The 20649-nt window shown below is 44.4% G+C and overlaps 1 protein-coding gene across 4 annotated transcripts in view; it reads left to right on the forward strand.

Annotated features, from left to right (window-relative positions):
- IL1RAP (interleukin 1 receptor accessory protein) overlaps positions 1-20649 on the forward strand; it is a 44660-nt gene that overhangs the window by 19756 nt on the left and 4255 nt on the right. Inside the window, exons 3-11 of one of the 4 annotated variants that reach the window (XM_026045401.1) lie at positions 4978-5263; positions 6059-6251; positions 7865-8030; positions 8973-9044; positions 10009-10138; positions 11320-11468; positions 14105-14254; positions 15214-15357; positions 18193-18657. In XM_026045401.1, coding sequence (XP_025901186.1) covers positions 4978-5263; positions 6059-6251; positions 7865-8030; positions 8973-9044; positions 10009-10138; positions 11320-11468; positions 14105-14254; positions 15214-15357; positions 18193-18593 — 1691 coding nt within the window. In that variant the 3' untranslated portion in view covers positions 18594-18657. Of the gene's footprint in view, positions 1-2832; positions 2863-4977; positions 5264-6058; positions 6252-7864; positions 8031-8972; positions 9045-10008; positions 10139-11319; positions 11469-12909; positions 13178-14104; positions 14255-15213; positions 15358-18192; positions 18658-20649 lie in introns of those variants that run through there. The other 3 variants (XM_026045400.1, XM_026045399.1, XM_026045402.1) reach the window with 3 other exon arrangements.

A 20649-nucleotide genomic window follows, 5' to 3' on the forward strand; every position in this document is an offset into this window, starting at 1 on the left:
AGTGAGGTTACGGGAGGCCTTTTTAACATTCCCTGACTGGAAGCCAGGTGATAAGTTCCTGCAGAATTCCTAAAATTTCCTTGGTGGCCTGTCTGGACAGTGTTGAGCTCCAGTCACTTTCTAGATATCTGACCGCAATTGCCACCTTGGAAAATATTGGGAACAAAATCAGCCAGGTGATTTTGGGTTGGGCTGACACAAGCCCTGATTCAGGGGGCCTAGAGCAGTACGTCCTGCAGTGCGAGCAGAAACTCCGCTATCCCTTTTTGCTCTGCACCCTCCTCCCACCCCTTTGCTGTGGAATTGGATGAGCTACAGGCCACATTTCCCTGCTGTATTTCTCAGCTGTTGAACAAAACACACAGCCACAGAGCAGGCTGCTGTCGGATGCACTTGTGCCCGTGTAAGTGCAAACTTAAAAACCAGACAGAATTGATACCAATGCGGTGTGAGGGTTGGTGCTCCTGCCACCAGTGTATATGGAAACTGTGCCCACATGTGGCTGCTGGCCACAAATGGCACCTTCTTTATTCTAAGTAAAGCTCTGTTCCTCAACCCAACTTCCTCTGGTGTTTTGTCACTCTCCGCTGTGAACTTGAAAGAGGGTGGAGGTTTTTTTCTTTTTTAAGGTGGTAATGCTTAATTCTCACTGAATTACTTGCCTGGCCAGCTTTTTCTGCCCCACTGATGCCAATTCCTCTATGAAGCTAACTGCTGCCTTCCCTGCTAACCCTGCATGGAGCCGGATTAGCTTCACCCTGTGCTAGCACAGCGGTGGCAGCTGAAGAAGCTGTTAAGGTAGAGCCACCCTGTCTGACAGAGCCACCGAAATGATGTGGGGAAGGAGAGCTCGGAGCACTTCTCTCTGTAATTCAGCCTCAGGTCCCGCTGTCGCTGCAAACCCTGCTCCGTGTGCAGGGTAATCCCCCTTCCCGGGGTCGGAGGCAATTAAGGAGGACTCATTGATTTGGCAAATGGAAGAGAAATTTATGCTGACATGATGGATGGCCTGTCATAAGAGCGGCTGTTGACTGTTTCTTCACGGAAATTTTAACTAGTGGAAGCCTTTGCAGGTAGCCCCAGGGGAGGGATAGGAAGAGAAGGGGTGGAGGCAGAGGGGAGCTAATCAGATTTCGGTGGCGGAAAGTTTTTGAAATGGAGTTGCTGTGAAGATACTTAAAATGATTGCATAAAACTGCCAAACTGCAGCAAATTGGGGTAGCATTTCTTGATTTGGTCTCACTCTATGGCTTTTTTAATCCCTCAGTTCAGCAGTTTTTCCCCTTGTCAGTCCAAATAATTGCACCAGTTCCCCCTGGGTGTTTGGAGTGTGTGGGTGCTGCTAATGGGTATTGCAGATACCTTTTGGAAGGAAGTATTTTGATGGGTGAATTCAGAGCCTGTTCCCAAGTGGGTGAATCAGTGCAGTAAGTAAAAGGTTGAACAAGTTTTAAGAAATGTTTTCACCTTTACACAGCTGAGCAACATAATTATTTTCCTTTCTACCTTTTGCTTTTTACTTTGTGTCTCAGGGAGGCACTTTCTTCATCTTTTGGCTTCTGAAAAATAATCTTGTTTGATATGGCTGATGTTTAAGGATGTCATAACACCAGATTAAGAAATGGCAATGACAATTCCTTTGACAGGAGAGAGAGCTCTCCTTGCTATCAGTAGTAGATATCTTCCATGAACAAGGGCCACAACAGACAGCCCAAGCCAGGAAGACATTGGGAGTTAACTTTGCCAGCTCATTTCTCTATGCAAAGTAGCACCAGAGGAGAGCAGTAGAAAGAAGCAGTCTGCTCTCATCTTCATCTCCAGGCAGGTGGAACAAGATCAGCATCCTTGCTGTGTCCTTTCTGTCTCCTGTGCTGGAGGTGGTAGATTTATTTATTTATTTATTTATTCCTTTCAAATATGCAACCTTCTTGTATAATCATCATCCCTTTCCATACAGCACTGCAGCAACACCCTCTATTCTGCCTACAATCTCTGAATAGCCATCCTGGGCCACACAGCAGTGCTTTTATTGCCTGGCTTTTCCCTCTCTCTCTGCTTCTCTTTGACTCCCATTCCAGATCTCCTTGCCCCTCTGCAGCATGTGATGCTTCCTACCTGGCCCTTTCTGTGTCTGGTGGCTTGGGGACTGGACTGGGCTTGGCTCCCACCACTAACTCTCTCTGTGACCCTAGGTGAGTCAGTCCCCTTGCTGCCTGGGTTTGCTGTCAATGCAGTGAGAAGGAAAAGAATAGATATGTTCTGTTTCTTGCACTTTTCCTGTGCTGTAAGTGGTAGGTATTACGGGAGATGGACTGCTCTGCTTTGTGGTTGTAGAGCACCCAGCAGAGAGAAGGGTCAGCTGAGAGCTCTGCACTGCGCATGATCAGTACTGAGAAAAGGGTGACTTCTTGCAAAGGTCTTTTGCAGAGGCGTTTCAAGGAAAATGCGTTTGTGGAATGGTGGATTTTTAGAATTTTATCTTCTCCCTCAGTTACGTGTTTTGTGCTCCACTTGCTGCTGCGTGGAAAGGACCATAGAGTCACTTATAGCCTCTAGACTGGATTTCCATTTGTCTAATGAATTCCTGAAGTCACTTAGTGAATGCCAATCCCACTTGATTTTGCTATTCTTAACCCTAACAGCTCTCTTAGTGCATGCACACACACACACAAAATCAATAGAGAAAAAATTCATTTTTTCAGCTTAAACAGTGAGAGCATGGTCCTGAGTTGGTGCAGATTGGCCCAGAACCATAAATTTAATGCTGTATTTCACAGTGAGAAGTGGATTCTTGCATGTTCTCTCCTTGGGATCTGTCATGCCCTCTTGAATATTAGTATTGGGACCAGGATATATCAATATGTAAGTATATATACATATTTTTTTCCCAGTGTGAGCTGGGGGTCCATTGAGATTGTGTGAAGTCCCATGACCTTGCTTTAGCTGTCTCCAGTTTAGACTGATATCCAGAAATTTGGATGCTGGTGTTAGTCGCACATGGAACCGACTTCCATGGTTGGCGGTATAGCTGCTCTTACTTGGCATGGTAATTTGTGGCATTTGGGGCTAAGGTTGGAGCGTGCAGCACCCCAGGACACAACACACCTAAACTTGTCCTCACCGCACAAGCCTGGGATTGACCATTCAATGTGACAGTGACGTGAAGTTGGGACAATTAGTCAACTTTGAGAGAAAATCTTCATGTACCTCGCTCATCATAGTGAATAACAATTAACAGCTTCCTCTCCCTCTCCCAACAAAGAAAGCAAGGTGTATCCAACCTTTTTATTTATTTACTTATTTTTCCCTTAGCCAGCTGAAAACAATTTATTTTCAATTACCAATTCAGGTAGAAGCGGTAAGTAGTTTCACAATACTGATTTATGAGCTGTTATGAAATGCAGAGCGCTGTTCATGATTGCAAAATTCATTGATCTCGACTCCAATAATTTCAGTGCAGAAATTCAGTGTAATTTCCGATACAGTTTTCTCACTCTCCAGTGCTGCCATTTGAAGTAATAAGGACAATTTGCCTTTATGAAGCCCAAGAGGACACAGCAAAGTCAGGTGCAAGGAAGGAAACCCCAGTATCCTGATTTATAGGCCCAAAAGGCTCCCGAGGCCTCGCTCCTTTCAGAAGGGAAAGGCTTTCTTTATAAAAACAAATGACCTCACACAAAAAGCAATCAGAACTTCATCGTGCAATTAGTAGGCAGTCACTGGCAGACTCATTTGTCTTGTTTGCCGCTCTGGAAACTTGTCCCTGCCAGTATTAAGCAGCATACTGGTTCCAGTTGGCCTTGCCCATGGCAGTGATTAGTGGTTATGCACCTTCTTGTGGTATGAGGCTTTCAGCAGTGGTTTTGATCACTCGGAAGCTGCCCCTGGGCTGGCTGTAAAGCAAGGAAGTTGGCTGAAGCTGTGAACTTTTGAAATATCTGTGTGCTTCTAAGATGAAGAGCTAGCTGCACTCTCCAGCATTTTTTTTTTTTTTTTTTTTTTGTCTCCCGCTAAAGCATACCTGTGTGCATCAGCTTCACCGCCTCTTCCTATGCCACTTCCCTCTCTTTCTCTGGAAGCAGGAGTCCATCATGTAGGTGTTTGGCATACCATAGGAGGAGCAGCTCAGTTTGCATTTATGTTTATATATAAAACAGCCAGAAAACATTTCTATTCTTATTGGCCCAGATTCCTCCTCAATGTGACTAAACATTGCTGAGCCACATGAGTTAGCATCGCTGCCTTTAAGCACTGTGAGCCCCGACTTCTCAAAGGTTTGTAAGCCTGTCTCTTTGCTTTTTAAAATTAAGTATGAATTTGGGGCCAAGCTACATCCTAGTGTCTATTTAGGGAAGATAAAATGCCAGGAATCCTGCTTTGGGCCTCTGAAGTCAGTTCAGAAGTATTGGGCTCAAAGAACATATTGTACTCCGTTTTTCTGTCCACGTTCTTCTAATATCTGCCAACCAGAGAGGCTTTGCGACGTGATCTCTGGTGTTCCTGTGATATACTGAGACACCTCCCCGGGCGCAGCTGCGAGCAGCACAAGGGCAGCACCCCTTTTCTCTTTGACTTGACTCTGGGACATCAGGCTGCCCCAGGTAGCGCTTCCCAGCAGCCACAAGAGATGTGCTGGGGAACTGGGTGCCGTGCCGTGCCTTGTCAGCACAGTGGGGTGGGAAGTGCAAGGTGGTTCGTGCACGTCATTATGCATCTCAATGGGCACGGGGATTGCAAGATGCTTCCAGCTTAGCTGGCACGCTGGAACTGTGCTTCACTTGCATCCAGTCCCATATCCAGAACAAAAACCAATGTTCTTGAGCTGCTTTGTAACATTCGGGACTGCGTCTGAGGAAAACACTAGATTACTGCCTCTTGTTTCAGGGGGGGCAGGACCATGGGCTATGGGAAACATGGGCAGAACTGTATTTTTCCTGTGGACTTGCAAGCTAAGTCACCCGTTCTTCCTGGTTGCAGAACGCTGTGACGACTGGGGTGTGGACACCATGAAACAGATCCAGATTTATGATGGAGAACCTGCCAAGATCAAATGCCCTCTCTTTGAGACCTTCCTGAAGTACAACTACAGCACAGCCCATTCTGCTGGCTTAACGCTGATCTGGTACAGGATTGGGCAGGACCGGGATCTGGAAGAGCCCATTAACTTTCGTCTCCCAGACAATCGCATCAGTAAGGAGAAAGACACCCTTTGGTTCTGGCCTGCCCTTCTCAATGACACTGGGAATTATACTTGCATGCTCAGGTAGGTTGTGTGGTATAGCTCCTGTACCAGACTTCAGGACAAAGAACTTTCATGGATACATGAAAATTGTGCTGTTAGCTTCAGATCTTCTGTAGGGAGAAGACCGTAAGCATTAATGTGAATTTAAAAAACAAGTTACAATTATAAGAGTGTTCAGGACTGAGCCAATTTACATGGTAATAATGCTCGGAGTCTTGCAAACAGTAATGAACGTGTTCTCCTTGCTAACTGCAAGTGTCCATGAAAATATTATTGCAGAGCCCATGGCAAAATCCACAGGCACTCACCATTAAGAAGTGATCTGTACGTCTAGAGTAAAAAATAATTTCAGATACGGGGGTAATGTTTTGCCTGCATGCAAATTTGGCGAAGATTCATGAGATTCAGACTTCTAGGAAATTAAAAGTGTCTCTAAGTTTAGTATAAAATGAACACAGCATCTGCTGTGCATTGAGCACAAGAGCGCTTTCTGATCCCTTTCTCATAATGTCTCTTGTTCATTATGTCTTTGACCCTATTATCTCCTTTATACCAGGAGAGTGGATGCTGCTTGTTAGTCATGTTTATAGGATTTTCTGAGGTACTGTGTGGCCATCTCTGCTGATGATTTCTTTCCCATATGCAAATTAGTCAACTGAGGCTGTACATTGCACATCAGAGCTATAATCTTCCTTAATGCTGTTTATTTTTATTATTGTTGATTTTGTTGTTGTGTTGTTGTTGTTGTTATTTCATTCCACAACTACATAAGTGAACTATTCTTGTTTCATCAACCATACCCTCCTCTCTCCTCAGAAATACAACCTATTGCAGCAAAGTTGCGTTTCCCTTGGAAGTAGTTGCAAAAGACCAACACTCCTGTGTCAGTCATTCCATAAAACCAACTGAGGAGATGTTCTACCTGGAGCACGCTAATGAGAAGATTATATGTCCAGATATTGATGGGTTTTATCCTGCTAGTGTAACACCAACTTTCAAATGGTACAGGGTAAGAAGGACATTATTCAATGCTTGGCATGAAAATTGGGGAGCTATGTTTCAGGGTCTTAATAGAAATAAAACTCTTAAAATTAGCAGAGCTAGAATAAAGGATTTTATTTTATTGAATTCAATTTGTAAGGAATTTGTATAAAATCGAGAGCTAACATGGAAAAGTTATAACCAGTGTGTCCAAGTGGAAAACACTCTGACAGGAATTCTGTGACAGGAACCTGAATTTAGTTCCTAGCAGTATCAATGACTTGTGGTGTGGGCAAGTCATTAGCCCCATAAACAAAGCTGTGACTCAGTTCCCCTCTTCAGTGAAAAACCCTCCTCGTGAGCTAGAGAAAGTAACATCCTTCCTAAGATCCCATGAGGTCGTATGATGAAGTTGTACATGCAAGGCCAATCCAAGGGCCATGGGAGGCCAGTTTGATGCAATTCAGTGGACCTCATTTCTGAAGGTGTGGACACCCCTTCCCTACTGCTCTGAAAACCAGACTGTTTTCAGCTATCTCCAGGCAAGCATACAAAATTAGTGCTCATTTTATTATATCTTGTCCTCAGTGTCATTCTCTGGGTGGATGCCTTTAATCAAGGGAGAGTAAGAAATTCTCAGAGAATGGGCAGCCAGAGGGTTATGGGACTGAATTCTCTAACTGCTTGTGAAACACTTTCAGATTTCTAGATAAGAAGATGCTCTATAAGGGAATTTAATAATAAAGAAAGTTGTCAATTAATATATGTGCTTTAAAAAAGAAAAAGAAAAGATATCCAGCTCCAAAGTTCAGCAGGAAAAAATGCATTTGGAGCCAAGAGGAGCAGTTTCACTCCAGTAGTTGTAATGCCTTACTTGTACCAATCATTGAAATTCACATTTCAATTAGTTGAATTAAACAAAAAGCCCCATGCAAATAATTTTTGCAGGCAGCATGCCATTGCTTGCCTAATAAGAAACATAAAAAATGTTGTATGACCTCTGTCTTAAATTAATCCATTAGGATATATCCGACTTGGAAATGTACTATTCAGAAATAATCTATTAAGAAATGTGTATATCTTTGGGTTTTATGACTATCGAGATGCGATCTGCATAGTCCCTTCCTGAAAAGAAATCTCTAGCTTGGCAGAGGTTTCCTGCCTCATCAGACAGGAAGAGAAGAGATATTAATGTTTCTGTACTACAGATTTTCCTCTGTCGGTTGCCCATTTTGGGGCCTTTTTCACAGCCATGTCAGGGAGGGTACCTTGATTAGCTGCAGATGAGTTAGAGAAGCTGTCATCATCTGGGGACATGTTCTCTTTTTACTTCTTCATTTCCTTCTGCTGAGGTGTTCGTCTTTCTTGCAAATATACTTGCAGATCATAGCTCTGTCCTTTAGAAAATTGCCCAGGTCTAAGATGGGATAAAACTGTGAAGGCCATCTGTTTTATCAGCTTGTTTTCCAAGTGAAGCCACCAGTTCCTGTTGGACCATACTCAGGATTTATAGCAGATAAGTTTGGTCTACACAGAATCAGAAGTATCATATTCATAGCTTAAAAAAAAAATGTAGTAGCATTAATTCAATATCTTCAAGTTTGAGTACCAAAACTCAAGGGCTTTTCTGCTCTACTCTAGAACTGCGAGTTGATTAGTGACTTCTATGAACGATATCCCCAAAAATTCAAGCTTGTCATCGGCATTGTTCGCAGTGTGTATGAAGGGAATTACACTTGCATTGTGACGTTCAAGGACCACGGAAGAACTTATAATCTCACTAGAACCATAAAGATGAAGGTTGTGGGTAAGAATGAATTTTTTGAAAAGTGGAAATTTCTAATGAATAACAGCAGTGGTGAAAACAATTAGAAAAGCCTATCACAGGGTCCATTTATGAATGTGTTTGATCTGTTTTACCTTATTCACCTATCCTTGATATATTTTTGCTCGTTGGGGTCAACCTCATGTGACCACCCAGTGCATGTCACATGGAAAGGTAGTTGGTAGGAGCTCCAGAATGCCCCAAAGAGCACAGCAGGTGGTCAAGCTCAGACTAGTGACATGTAGCCCATGACATGGTCAGGGCTACCCTCTGCTGGCATGTGAATGCATAACCCTGGCATTGTTAATATTTCTCTCCAGCGCCTTTTGCTTGTCATAAATTGCAGATTTGTCTCATTATAGCCAACTTGTCTTCATCTTCCTTCAAACTCGAAGGCTTGTGTGCTGAAGTTGAGGCTGACTCTCAGCCGGGCAGGACTGCACCCTCCAGTTACCCACGTCCACTCTGTACAGACCTTGGAGAGGTCTGTGCCAGTGATAAGGACTCAGTCTAGCTGGCAATGAGATGTAGAGGGAGCTTAGAAACCTGGTGAACAGTAGTCATATGTTGAGTCCTGTGGTGACTGCTGCTTTCAGAGCAGAATTAAATACTCATGGCAGGAAACATGTATTTTATTTTTTAGGAGCAACAATAAAAATAAACTCTATTATAGATTTTTGTCTCATGGAAAATGAGAGCAACATAGGGGTGTTTTGATGTGAGAGCGGTCAAAAGCTTTCATCTAGCTGTACCTAAGCTTTGGGGTAGCTTCCAATTCAGTGCAAGACCCCGAATTTGGGAACTGGGATGAAACTCTGCAGCAGGGATGTACTACGAGCTAGATCAGAGCATGGGCAAAACTGTAAAATACCAGAGTCTCCTGAAATCTGCATCCCCCGTGGGGGACTCTGCTCTCTCCCACAGGCTCTCCCAACAAGGCCTTGCCACCTCAGTTCATCTCTCCAAATGAGAAGGTTGTCTATGAACTGGACCCAGGTAAGTGGCAGCGTGTCCGCAGGGATGGGGTAGACAAGCACAGAGGGGTTTCCTTTCCTCTGCTCCCACAGTCCTTTCCCTGCCTGGGGTGCCCATTCTCAATGACAGAGTAGGAGACATTTAAAAGTTTATTTGAACGCACAGGTTTCTTTTTTTTAGGTATTCAGACATGGAGATATAGGAGCTGGATCCCTGTAGGACTTTCTCAGCCTTCTCCCTGCCTGTTCGATTCAACCATCACTCATTTGGCCCCTCGGTGGTTTCACTCTTCTTGCCACATTTTGCTTATCTCCCCTCCTTTCTTCTTTTACCCGGTTACTTCCTAATTAATGGCAGGCCTCCTATTGCTGACCTCACAGCGTTGTGTAATAGTGTGTTCCACCCCTTCCCCCATGCCATCTGTTAAGATGGATAGCTCCTTGGAGCAGTTCCCTAAACTTGTCCCATTACAAGCTGATCTCAGTTGACTGCTGTAAAAAATATGGTGCCCATGATGATGATTAACACCAGTCTTCACTTCGCTTTCCGACTCAAAAGGCCAGAGTTCTCCCACAGCACAGCTGAGAGGCAAAGTCACTTAGGATCTGGTTTGCAAAGATTTAGGCTCCTAAGCCTTGTCCTGCGGTGAAGTAGCCAAACAAGTGTTCTCACAACAAAATACTTGTGTGGAATCGACCTTGTTTGTGGTAGGCATGGGCCATCTCCTATGGGTGAACCATTCAATGCAATGAAGGAATTCCTAAATTAGCTAGGAAGGCAGGATATTCTCCTATCTATTGGTCTGTCGCGAATTAGTGTGTCCAAGATGTTCAACCATTATCAGATGTTCAAAGCTGTATGATGGCTTTGTTCCCTCCTGCAAGGAGGCAGAACTCAGGCTGACAAAGTCACTAGAAAGCACATGATTCAGGATGGTGCTGCTTCTGCCATGCCATCCACCTCACTATGCTCTCTTTTTCCCCAGGAGATGAGCTTGTACTGTCCTGTGAAGTCTTCTTCACCTTTTTGAAGGACTCTCGGACTGAGGTCTGGTGGACTATAGATGGGAAAAACACAGATGACATCATGGACCCCAAGATAAAAGTCACACAGAGGTAACCCTTAGTAAGGTAGACCTTCATTTGGATCCTGCAGAGGAGTCGTAGGTACAGTTCTGCAACAGTACCATACCTCTGGTAGAGCTTCTCAGTCCCTGACCATGTACAATGACTTATGGCATACAGAACCACAAGACAGCTCATTTCTGAATGGAAGTTCAGAGATTGTTTCAGCAGATGTGTGTTCATGTGACTGTCCCAGCCCCAAGGGAAGTCTTTAGATGAGGGATTCTGCATAAAAGAAGATCAAATCTTTGGAGGCCTCCTAGCATTTCTCTACTCTTGCTCTCTCACCACAAACACTGAGGACCAAATACCCCACATGTATCGTTTTGCCGAAAGCCAGATGATGAGGGTCAAAAGCTCTGGTGAGGAGGCCTGGGGGCACTTCTTGTGCCTAGTCTTACAGAAGGACTCGAAGGAACTTTATCCAGCTGTTTGCACCATCACTCATTCAGGTCCTGATAGGATGACAACAGCTGCAAGTATCAGATACTTAATTGCTCTGGTTTGCAAATCTGCTGTGAGATTTCACTTCTAAAAGATAGACAGGCACAATTTCGTTTGCAGGAATGTTCCAAAATAGCACAAATGAAATATATGTTTTAAAAGCCAGAGGCTGAGAACAAAAATGTAATATTATATATAGTAGTTATTAGGAAGAATAGAGGTTCGATTAGATGAAGAACCCGTATGAAGTTCAGAATCCCATTTGCTGGGTACTGAACAACATGTCTCAGGCAGTTGCTACTACAGTAAATTTGCAAATCTATGTAGAAAAGTAAGAGACAAAAGAAAGTAATATTATCACCATTTTGCAGATGATAAGTTCAGGCATAAAGTGACTCATCCAGGATTGCACAAGAAGTCTGTGATGGATTCTGAATCCAGAGTTCATAAAATCTGTTGCTTTGTAGGCAAAAAGTTCTTTATCTCTCAAATACAATATGACACATCTGCAATGAGAGAAGTATGAATGGCAAAATAACATAAGCAAAATCAGATAAAGGAACAGTCACAGCTGAAACTTCCAATATTAAAATGTGAAATATATCTTATCAGTTCTTAAGTTCAAGTGGTTTTGAAAGAAGGGCTAAAGCTCCATCACAGAAAGACTATTTGTCACTAAGAATTCTCTGCATTTTCACATGTGTAATTTTCTGACTTTTCTCTTCCAGTGAAATTATTAGAAGTTTTGAAGACAAAACTATCATAAAGACTATAACGGTTCCAAAAGCCACACCAGAGGACTTGAAACGCAATTACACTTGCTATGCCAGAAATGCCAGAGGGGAGAACCATAGCCAGGCCGTAGTGCGTATGAAAGGTAAATTATTTGTGGAGCATGAGTTTAAAATATGGCACGCTTGAAAAGGACTGATAGTGCTACAAAACAGGAGGGGTACAAAAAATTCTGTCACATGCTTTTCCCCAATACACACTATTCTGTACATAGTGCTTTATTACTGTTGCCCAGATTGCACTTTTTTTTTTTTTTTTTTGCAAAGGATGAATATCGGATGCATCCTACTGTGGTCAAAGACCAGGAAAGAAATACAGAGACAGAACTTTTTTTTTTTCCCCCACCCCATCCATTATCACAACAGAAACAGACCCAAAGGCATATGCTGTTTATACAAAAAATGGTTTCAGATTATTTCCCTCTGAAAGAGGAAGAGCAAGGAAAGAGCTATGAACCCCTTTCTCCAAGTGGGTGTTGTTGTTTTACGGATAAGTAGATACAGAGGAACAAACCTCCATATAGCACTGAGATGGGAATCAGATATGTGAGCCTGGAGACACCATGGTATGGCTGGGAGAGGAGCACGGGTTGGTCCCCTTCAGAGGATGGTGGTGGTTCCCCTGGGACTGCATTACTCCATGGCTGCACTGGGTGTGGGTGAATACAGGGGGCTGCTGGGGTCTTTAGCAGGCTTGGCTTACTCGATCTCTTGCCTAGCTAGGATTCCCACTGCCTCACAGGCCAAAGGCAACTCTGTGCTGCATGAGAGTTTTGTGTGACCCAGGAACTGCTAGCTGGCTATCAATCCTATACAGAGGGTTGTGTATCCTCTGTTTATAAAATGCATCTGACAAAAATAAGAACTGAGCCTTAGTATAGGAATGTGAGATTTCCTAAGGTGGATATTTTTGCTTCTTTATCAGCCTCCTCTAGACCTTTGAGACCTGTTTGCTGCAACTTAAACTTCCCCTTTCCCATAAGAGATGCTGCCCTTCCTTGTACAGCTAATGAAAAACATTTTCTACCTCAAATTCTGCCCAGTTAACATGGCAGGCCTCACAGATGTCTTTACTGGGAGAGCTCTTTCTCTTCTTTCATACAGTGTATTGCCAGTGTGCTTGCTGGAAGGATAAAGTTACAAAACTTATTTCTATTAAGGTCAATATATACTTAGTAGTAGTCTTCTTTTCTTTAGTCCCATCATTAGGGATCCCATCATATGGTCCCCTGGATCATTGGGAAGGAACACAATTTAAATGGTTGGAGCCATATACCAGCGTGTTCATCCTACATACTTAATTCTTCTGGGATGATAATGGTTGCACATGTAGCAGCAAGGAATCTAAAGCTTTCAAATTCTTGCTCTATTCAGCAGTACCTAAATGCTGTTTCCAATGGGCTGATCATTAGGATCTGTTCCCTTCTCATTCTCCTGCTTGCTCCAGCTGCACCTGAGGCAGTTGAGTAGGTTCCCTCTGAATAAGCCTGGTTACTTAAAGACCTTCCTTTCTGCTCCATTCCACAGCAAAATTGCAAGAGTGAGCCCAGACCACTGTTGGCAGAACAATCTTAAGCTAAATTCAAGGCGGATCATCCCATCATGCATAGGAATAGCAAGCGTGCCAGAACCTAATCCCCCACTTGCCTTCTGGTTTTTAGAAAGTAGCTGTACAGGTTGTCTGCAAAAAAAAGTCTCTCCACCCCTTCCTTTATTATTAGTTTCTATATCTTTCCTGCTGCTGTTATCACCTGATGAAACTTGTTAGATTCCTTCCATTTTCTTTTTGGTGGTTTGGTTTCCAATAAAATTTTTTATAAACTGGTGATGTTTTGATTTACTATTCTTATCATGCAGTTTATTAGTGCTCATGTCATCTGCCACTTGAATCACCATAGAAATGGAGTTACCCAGAGTTAGTTTAATATTTATATTTTTATATATTTATATACTTATATATTTATATTTATATATTACATATTTATTTAAATATTTAATTATATTTAAATATTTATATTTATATATAATTAGAGTTATTTCCTGTCCTTACTATAAAGAAACAGTAATGCCCTTTCAGACCCTGTATGGAGGGGGACTCTCTTGTGGTTTGGTGTGCACAGGTTGCCCTATTTGTTTGCCAGTATTTCAACTTTTCTGAGATAGACCCAGATTCTTCTTTCCTGACAGAAAGAAATTTAGGTCATAGCTAGTTATATTCTTGTTACCAGTGGACAAGCCACAAGAACTGTGTATGTTTGATGGGAAGGGAAGATGGTGGCTATGGCTTTTATTTTGCTGAGGATGAGCTTTGGTTGGCTTTTTGCTGTGGTGTTGCTCTAGGAGGCTGCACGTGGTCCTGGGAGGGCCACAATCCATGAGCTGGCTTTAAACTATGTGAGTGGTTTCCATCTATGGGTTGTTGTATCAACTGTCTGCTCACAATCTCACTCAGAAGCAGAAGACCAACCCTTGCTCTGACTTGTACTGATGCCTGTGCCCTGCCAGTCCCATCTACACTTGGTAACCCAGAAAGGGCACTGGTGGCCAGCCATGGTGTGTCCTAACAGAATGGCCTTGGTTTGGCCTTGTTCCTCTGAAGGGTCGGCTTAGCTCTTGGCTGTTATTCCCAGTGTTCTCCTTTGCTCCTTGGCTACATATGATGCAGATTTGTTCCTACTTAGCTGAAGGCCCTGACAAGCAGAATCCCTCTTTTCAAACTCAGTTGTGCCACCAAAGTACACCGTGGAGCTGGCCTGTGGACTGGGAGCGACCATCCTGCTCGTTGTGGTGCTGATAGTCATCTATCATGTTTATTGGCTTGAAATGGTTCTCTTCTATCGGGCTCATTTTGGAACAGATGAAACCATTCTAGGTAAGGATTTAAAGATGTTATCTTAATTTTATCCTGTTGCTACCCAAACCCTTCATTTGTATGTAGGGATTTCCATATAAGCTCATTTTAACTTTCTTTACAACATAATAACATTTTGATCTTACATGTTTGTACCTGCAGTTTTCTGGGTCATTTTAGAACAAGAGGAGTCACACTTGAGCCTGAGGGAAGGACAGGGATAAATCCTTCATATTGTTAGTGGGGTAAAACATTGACATGTCAGGCTTGCAAGACACTGCTCCACTAAAGACTGCCTATTTAATGTGATGTAAACAGTCAGAGCTGAGTTGCCAAGTTTCTCTAGTCACCCTGTGCAAGGATTAAAGAAGCGCATGTAATTTGTTTTTAATTTGAAGAAAGCATCTGAAAGGGGAGGGTATCTAAAATGTAGGATCTGGAAATGACCTGTCTATGCTCATTTTTGACGCAGCCTTCTTATGCTTCTCAGAATTCATCTCTCGGGTTCTGGGCTGAGATTTCTCCCTCTGTAGGATGAGGAGGATCTTAATTTCTTGCTTTACAGCCTGTTGTGTGAAGCTGCTGAGAGAGTGCTAAGACTCTCAGAGGATGTAGTGAGGGTGCAAATCTCTGGTGGGATTGCTCATGGGGTTTGACAGCAGCAATGTCAGAGATGTAAACGTGCAAGGGGAACTCTGGACAGACTGAGGTGGTCATGTTGCTTCAGTCTTCTGCTTCAGCAGCGTGGTGGTGTCTGGGTAGTATGGACCCTCTGGATGGGTAATCTAAGGTACATGACTGCTCTCTTCTAACTATAGAGATCAGTGTGCCTTAGTCCACAGACTTAGTACCTGGAAAGTCCTGATAGCTCAAAGTAGGTCTTCACATTTGATTTTTTCCTTTGAAGCAAGTGAAAGACTCAACCAGTATCACAAATGTCTTTTCTGTTCCTTGTGGTTCTCTGTAATCCCAATGCTCAGATGGGAAGGAGTATGATGTGTATGTGTCCTACGCACGAAATGCAGAAGAGGAGGAATTTGTGCTGCTGACGCTGCGGGGAGTCTTGGAGAATGAGTTTGGGTACAAGCTTTGTATCTTCGACAGAGACAGCCTCCCTGGGGGAAGTGAGTATTTCACAGGGTGTTGTGCTGCATGCTCATCCTCCCTTCATTATTGTCTTTGTAGTACTGATAATTAGTAGGAGCTGACCTCTCTAGCTTAATTTTATTCTCTATTTTCCCCGTCTCTGTTAATCATCTTTTGTTGGTATTTTCTAATAGTTTTGCTTCATATTACAATGTAGCAGCTGCTCCAAGTCACCTGAAAGGCTGATGTGGTAAAGAGGTAGAGGTTGTTCATCTCCATTTCTCTCTGCAAGAGTAATGTACGAGGAGTGATGTATCTTATCAACACAAGGCAACTGGCCCTCTGAGCTGAGCTGAGAAATGGGAATAAAGTCAAGGTTAGAAAGACAGATAGAGGAGAGGACAATACTGGACCAGATTGGTAGGTCTCAGACAGTATTATTGAATGACCATAAATACCAGGGGTTTCTGCCTAAGGGAGGATGTAGAGCACCCTGCCAGTGAGAAGATAATGTGTCCTCCCAGGAGGTCTTCTACCTGCCTTCATTAATTAGAGAGCCTATGCCTAACATAGGCTAATAAGTAGATCAACTTTCCTCTGTCTGTGCTGCTCAAGACTGTAGGCCACAAGTGTGTTCATTAGCAGCGTGAAAGAGGTTTACTTAGTAAGGCTTGTTATCCTGATGCAGTTATTGCCTGATGGCTGGCTAGCCACGCTGCCTGCAGCCACGCAGCCTTTGGAATTTGCCCAGCAGATTGTGGTCTCTGCCCATCACTCCTTGGCTGCTGAAGTTTGAGAAGATCTCAACTGATGGCAGTGGGGATGCAGGCAGACAGCTGTCTCCTTCCTCCCACTCAACCCTGATCCAATTTGCTGCCAAGTGAGAGAGAGGAAAAAATCAGTCAGAGCTAAAGATTAAAATCATCCGAGCTGTGTTGTGGTGAACAACAGCCTGCATGGCAAAAGAACCTCTGGGTCAACCTGCCATTTATCTTGGTCATGGATGTGGGTGAAAGAACAGCTAGCACAGTAGTCATGCTATATGCCCCCATGTGCCCCACTGTTCTGCTGTGTGCATGGTCAAGGACACATACGGCTGCATATTGAGCTGTGCTTGCCATAAGGAAATGCCCTGCTGAGAACTTGAGTCTTGTGCTTGGTGCAGAGGAGCGTGTCCTCAGGTTGCCTTTGGCTTGTTCCAGCTGCTGTCTGTGGAACAGCAATATTGGCATCATAATGTCCCAATGCAGAGCTCCTGAGGGGGGTTGAAGAAGGACATTGCAGCTTTACTGCAAAAGCTCTTCTGAACCAGTGCTGACCATTGCCTGTTTCAAAAGGGTTGCAAGCTCATGAACACAAGACTGAATGGATAGATGTGTCCTACACTTCTCTCCTGCACAGACACTGCCTGCCAGGCAGCCCAGCTGTTAAACTGGACTTTCCAGAACACCCTCTGGTTTAGAGTTCCAAACAGCCCCAGGTAGCTCCTACAGACAGGCCTGTTCTCACAAGTAGTTCCTTGGGACATACATCTCCCTCCTGTTCCATTCTGCCACTTCTTTCCATCCTTCCCATTTTTCCCCTAGCTCAGCTGTCTGCCTAGAGCCCCCCTCCCACCCTGGAACGTGCTCCCATCTCTATACACAGCAGTATTCACTGGTTGCCTTTTTCTGATGAAACTCAAAGGCCAGGCCTTCCTGAGCCCTGAGAGGGTCACTTTTAACTGCAGTGCCATATGCAACATTATTGTGGCTTTCCCACAGCTTCTTAGCTGGGATTTGACTAATCTCCTCCTTGGGAGGAGATGCCAGGCCAGGAAAGAGCTTTTGGCAGCTGATGTCTTGCCTCTGGTGTGTGCATCTGTGTCATAGGTAGAGAATTATGTTGTCCTTGATGAAGAAGCAGTGGGAGATGGATTATCCTGCTAGACAGGAACTAATCAAACGTGCTTGACAGCTAAATGAAGTTATGTATCAGTGTTATTTTATTCTCCATTGTATTTTCTGACCAGTCAAGAACATTCTGTTGTCAATGAAGTGTGGGAGATCCAGCAACAGGGAGCAACCATGAGGATTCACAGCTACAAAGAAACTTCACATTAATTACAGAAAGGTGGCTAAGGACAATGTACCTGCAGAGGTTAGAAAATCACAGAGGATCCATAGTTACCGGGACATGTCTTCAGCTCTAAGGGTGTCATTTTTGGACACTTCATTAAAAATCCTCTGAGCAGTTGCACTTGTTATGTCTAGAAACACACAAATCTGCCTTCATCAATCATGGTAACAGGAGCAGTTGTAAAAAAAAATAGTATTTAACAGGATTTCCAGAGTAAAGTTACCTGTAAGGACACTTAGGGAGGGCATAGATTATTCTTGTGTGTGTTTGCTGTTGGGAAACTGAAGCAAGAGAGGTGAAAGGATCACACGCAGTTTTTCTGGACACCAGCCAAAGGAGGTTTAAAGCATAGGCTTCCTGCCACCTATTTGAAATGATTTTTGTTTGTTTGTTTGTATTTTTCCCACTTGAGGTTATGTGTGGTCCAATTGGTCCTGGCATCAAAAGGTGTCATTGCCACATAGTTCAGCGCTTTTTACAGGTAGCTATCTCAGACTCCGTGCCCACGTATTATCAGCAGGCATGTGGAGTGAGGCTGGGAGCACTGGACGTCATTGTCTGGGGAGGTGGGTACCAGCTGCAGGATAGGAGACCCTACTTGGGATCGCTTGCAATGTTGGGAAGCAGCAGCACAGTCTCTGGAGGGGCTCCCAAGGGATTTTATTGTCCCCTCGAAGAGGTACCTGGAATTACCTTAGCAGCTTAGCAGCCTGTTCTCAGCCATCACTAACCACCTTGATGTTTCTTTCTCCCAGTTGTCACAGATGAAACCCTGAGCTTCATCCAGAAAAGCCGCCACCTCCTTGTTGTCCTGAGCCCCAACTACGTCTTGCAGGGGACACAGGCCCTGCTGGAGCTCAAGGCTGGTCTAGAGAATATGGCCTCCAAGGGCAGCATCAAAGTCATTCTAGTGCAGTACAAAGCCATCAAGAAGAGCAAGGTGAAGGAGCTGAAGCAGGCCAAGGCAGCCTTGACTGTCATTAAATGGAAGGGCGAGAAATCCAAGTTTCCAAAAGGCAGGTTTTGGAAGCAGCTGCAGGTGGAAATGCCAGTAAAAAAAATTAGCCAGAGTTCAAGCTTTGATGGGCAAGAGCCTTCATATTTCTCCCTAAGAAACATTAGAGACTATCAGAAAAAAAAGAAATCCACAAGTTAGGCTGGGGAGTGGAAAGGAACTCGGAGTTTGCCATGAAGGACTCTGTCCCAAACATTTCAGAGGACAGTTTTGCCTCCTTGCCGCTTTCCTGCTGCCCTGACCAAAAATGCGCCTCCTTTCTGCAAATGCTAACGCTTTTAATCAGCTCCAAAAGCCACAGGCTCAAGGTCTGAATTTGGCCTGTGCAGGTGAGGTGCAGCCAGTCTGAGGCGATAGCATGGCAGGACAGGCCAGTACTCCCAGCTCCAATTTCCACCCCTTCTTTAAACTCCCAGGCAGGGCTCTCTCTCCCTCCTAAGCAGCTACACTCCTTCCTGTTCGCTGCCCCCACCCTGGAGGCCGGGGGACAGTCCGAACTGGGTGCCTGGTGTGGTGCCTCTCACATGTGTCCTCACCTCGTGCTCCTGTGGGATTGCAGATTCCTGCTTCCATGGGGGAAGTGTACTACAACCCCTACGCTCTTGAGGCTCTTTGTTGTCTCTCCCCACGTTCAGGGGATGTAGATGCATTCAGGTAGTTTGCAAGTGTAAAATGAATGTTACAGAAACAAACATTTTTGTATTTTTAAAGCTTTGCTATATGCTGTTTGAATTGAAATTTCTACTAATAAGCAGTCTGTGTCTGGGGCTCTGAAGTCCTCCGAGTGTCCCAGATCCTTCAGGGCTGTAATGCCCTTAATCCCAGGGAAACTCTTGTTAGCACAGGTCATGGAGCATGTGTGAGAGGTGCTTATTTGTAGAATAAACTCAGGGACTTCACAAGCACTGCAAGGCACCCCAATTTACTACTGAACACCCCTGCTCTGTCTGTGCTGCTGCAGTGGGAAAGCATTGTGGAAAGTGCTGCTGAGGGCACCAGCACAACACTAGGTATCTAGTCTCCTTCTCTGGAGATGTTTAAAACCCGCTTGGACGCAGCCCTGTGCCACGTGCTCTAGGTGACCCTGCGTGTGCAGGGGTTTGGACTAGATGACCTCTGAGGTCCCTTCCAACCTTAAGCATTCTATGATTTTATGATGGGCCCAGCTTCCCAGGGGACCCCATAAACTTATCTAAACTTCCCTTTTTAAAAGCTCTTAGGTCTATCCAGCTGGACAGTACCCCTTGGATAATACTGTCTGGGTATGACCGCTGTTTTTGTAATTCAGGGCTCAGGTTTTTAGAGAGCAAACCTCTGTCCCTCTTGTTCGCAGTTCAGAGCTGCAGAACAGAAGGTCTGTCTCAGCTTCTGCAGCCTTTCACAAAAGCCACAGAGTACCCGTCCTGGCTTAAATGGGAGGCAGCAGGCACAGGAAAGGGCCTGTGTGTTAATGCATCTGCCCTGCAGAGGAAGAGGGAACGTCCCTTCCCTTGCAGGGCAGACCAGAGCACAGCGGGCCTTGGCTGGTGCTGTTGATCACAATGTTCTCACATAATACTACAAGCTCTGGGGGTTCCTTAATATTCTGTAGCTACTTTCCCACATAATTGTGGAATCCAGTGTTAAACACACTAAATGCACATTGAGTTTTTGTAGATAATGATCACTCTCGAGTCAGCTCTGACTCATGCTCTCGCTCTGCTGGTGTCCAGTGGGTGAGGTGTAGCTATACATAAGGTATTAAAAAGCACTACGTGTTGGAGCACATGCACACTTCCTGCAAGCGGGCTGTGAGGTTTTGGAGGGGATCCAGCCTGCAGCCCAGCTTTAAAAGTGTGAGGCTGATTCATGGTGTCAGCAACCCCCCCCTTGCCCTTAGGATCTTAAGATTACTGATGGTACTGCAGTGGTACCACACCACTGGGCCAGGTACTGTAAAAACGTGGAACAAATAGAGCTTTCTTCTTTATCACCTTCCTCTTCATCCTCCTCCCCACTCCTGATAAGCTTTGCTTTAAGCGGGTGAAAAAATGCAGTCAGCTTCACTGAAGGCAGTGGGGGTCTCATGTGCTCTGAGGTGCTTAAAAGTTTTGCTGTTGTTGAGCCCTCCCTGCCTGCAGAAAGGCCCATCGAGTTCGTATACTCCATTTGGCTTCATTTGTATGAGAGAGCACCCAGAAATATGCTAAGCTTTGTG

The sequence above is a fragment of the Nothoprocta perdicaria genome, unplaced genomic scaffold, assembly GCF_003342845.1.
Source record: "Nothoprocta perdicaria isolate Ctin4 unplaced genomic scaffold, notPer1 scaffold_4, whole genome shotgun sequence".
NCBI lineage: Eukaryota > Metazoa > Chordata > Aves > Tinamiformes > Tinamidae > Nothoprocta > Nothoprocta perdicaria.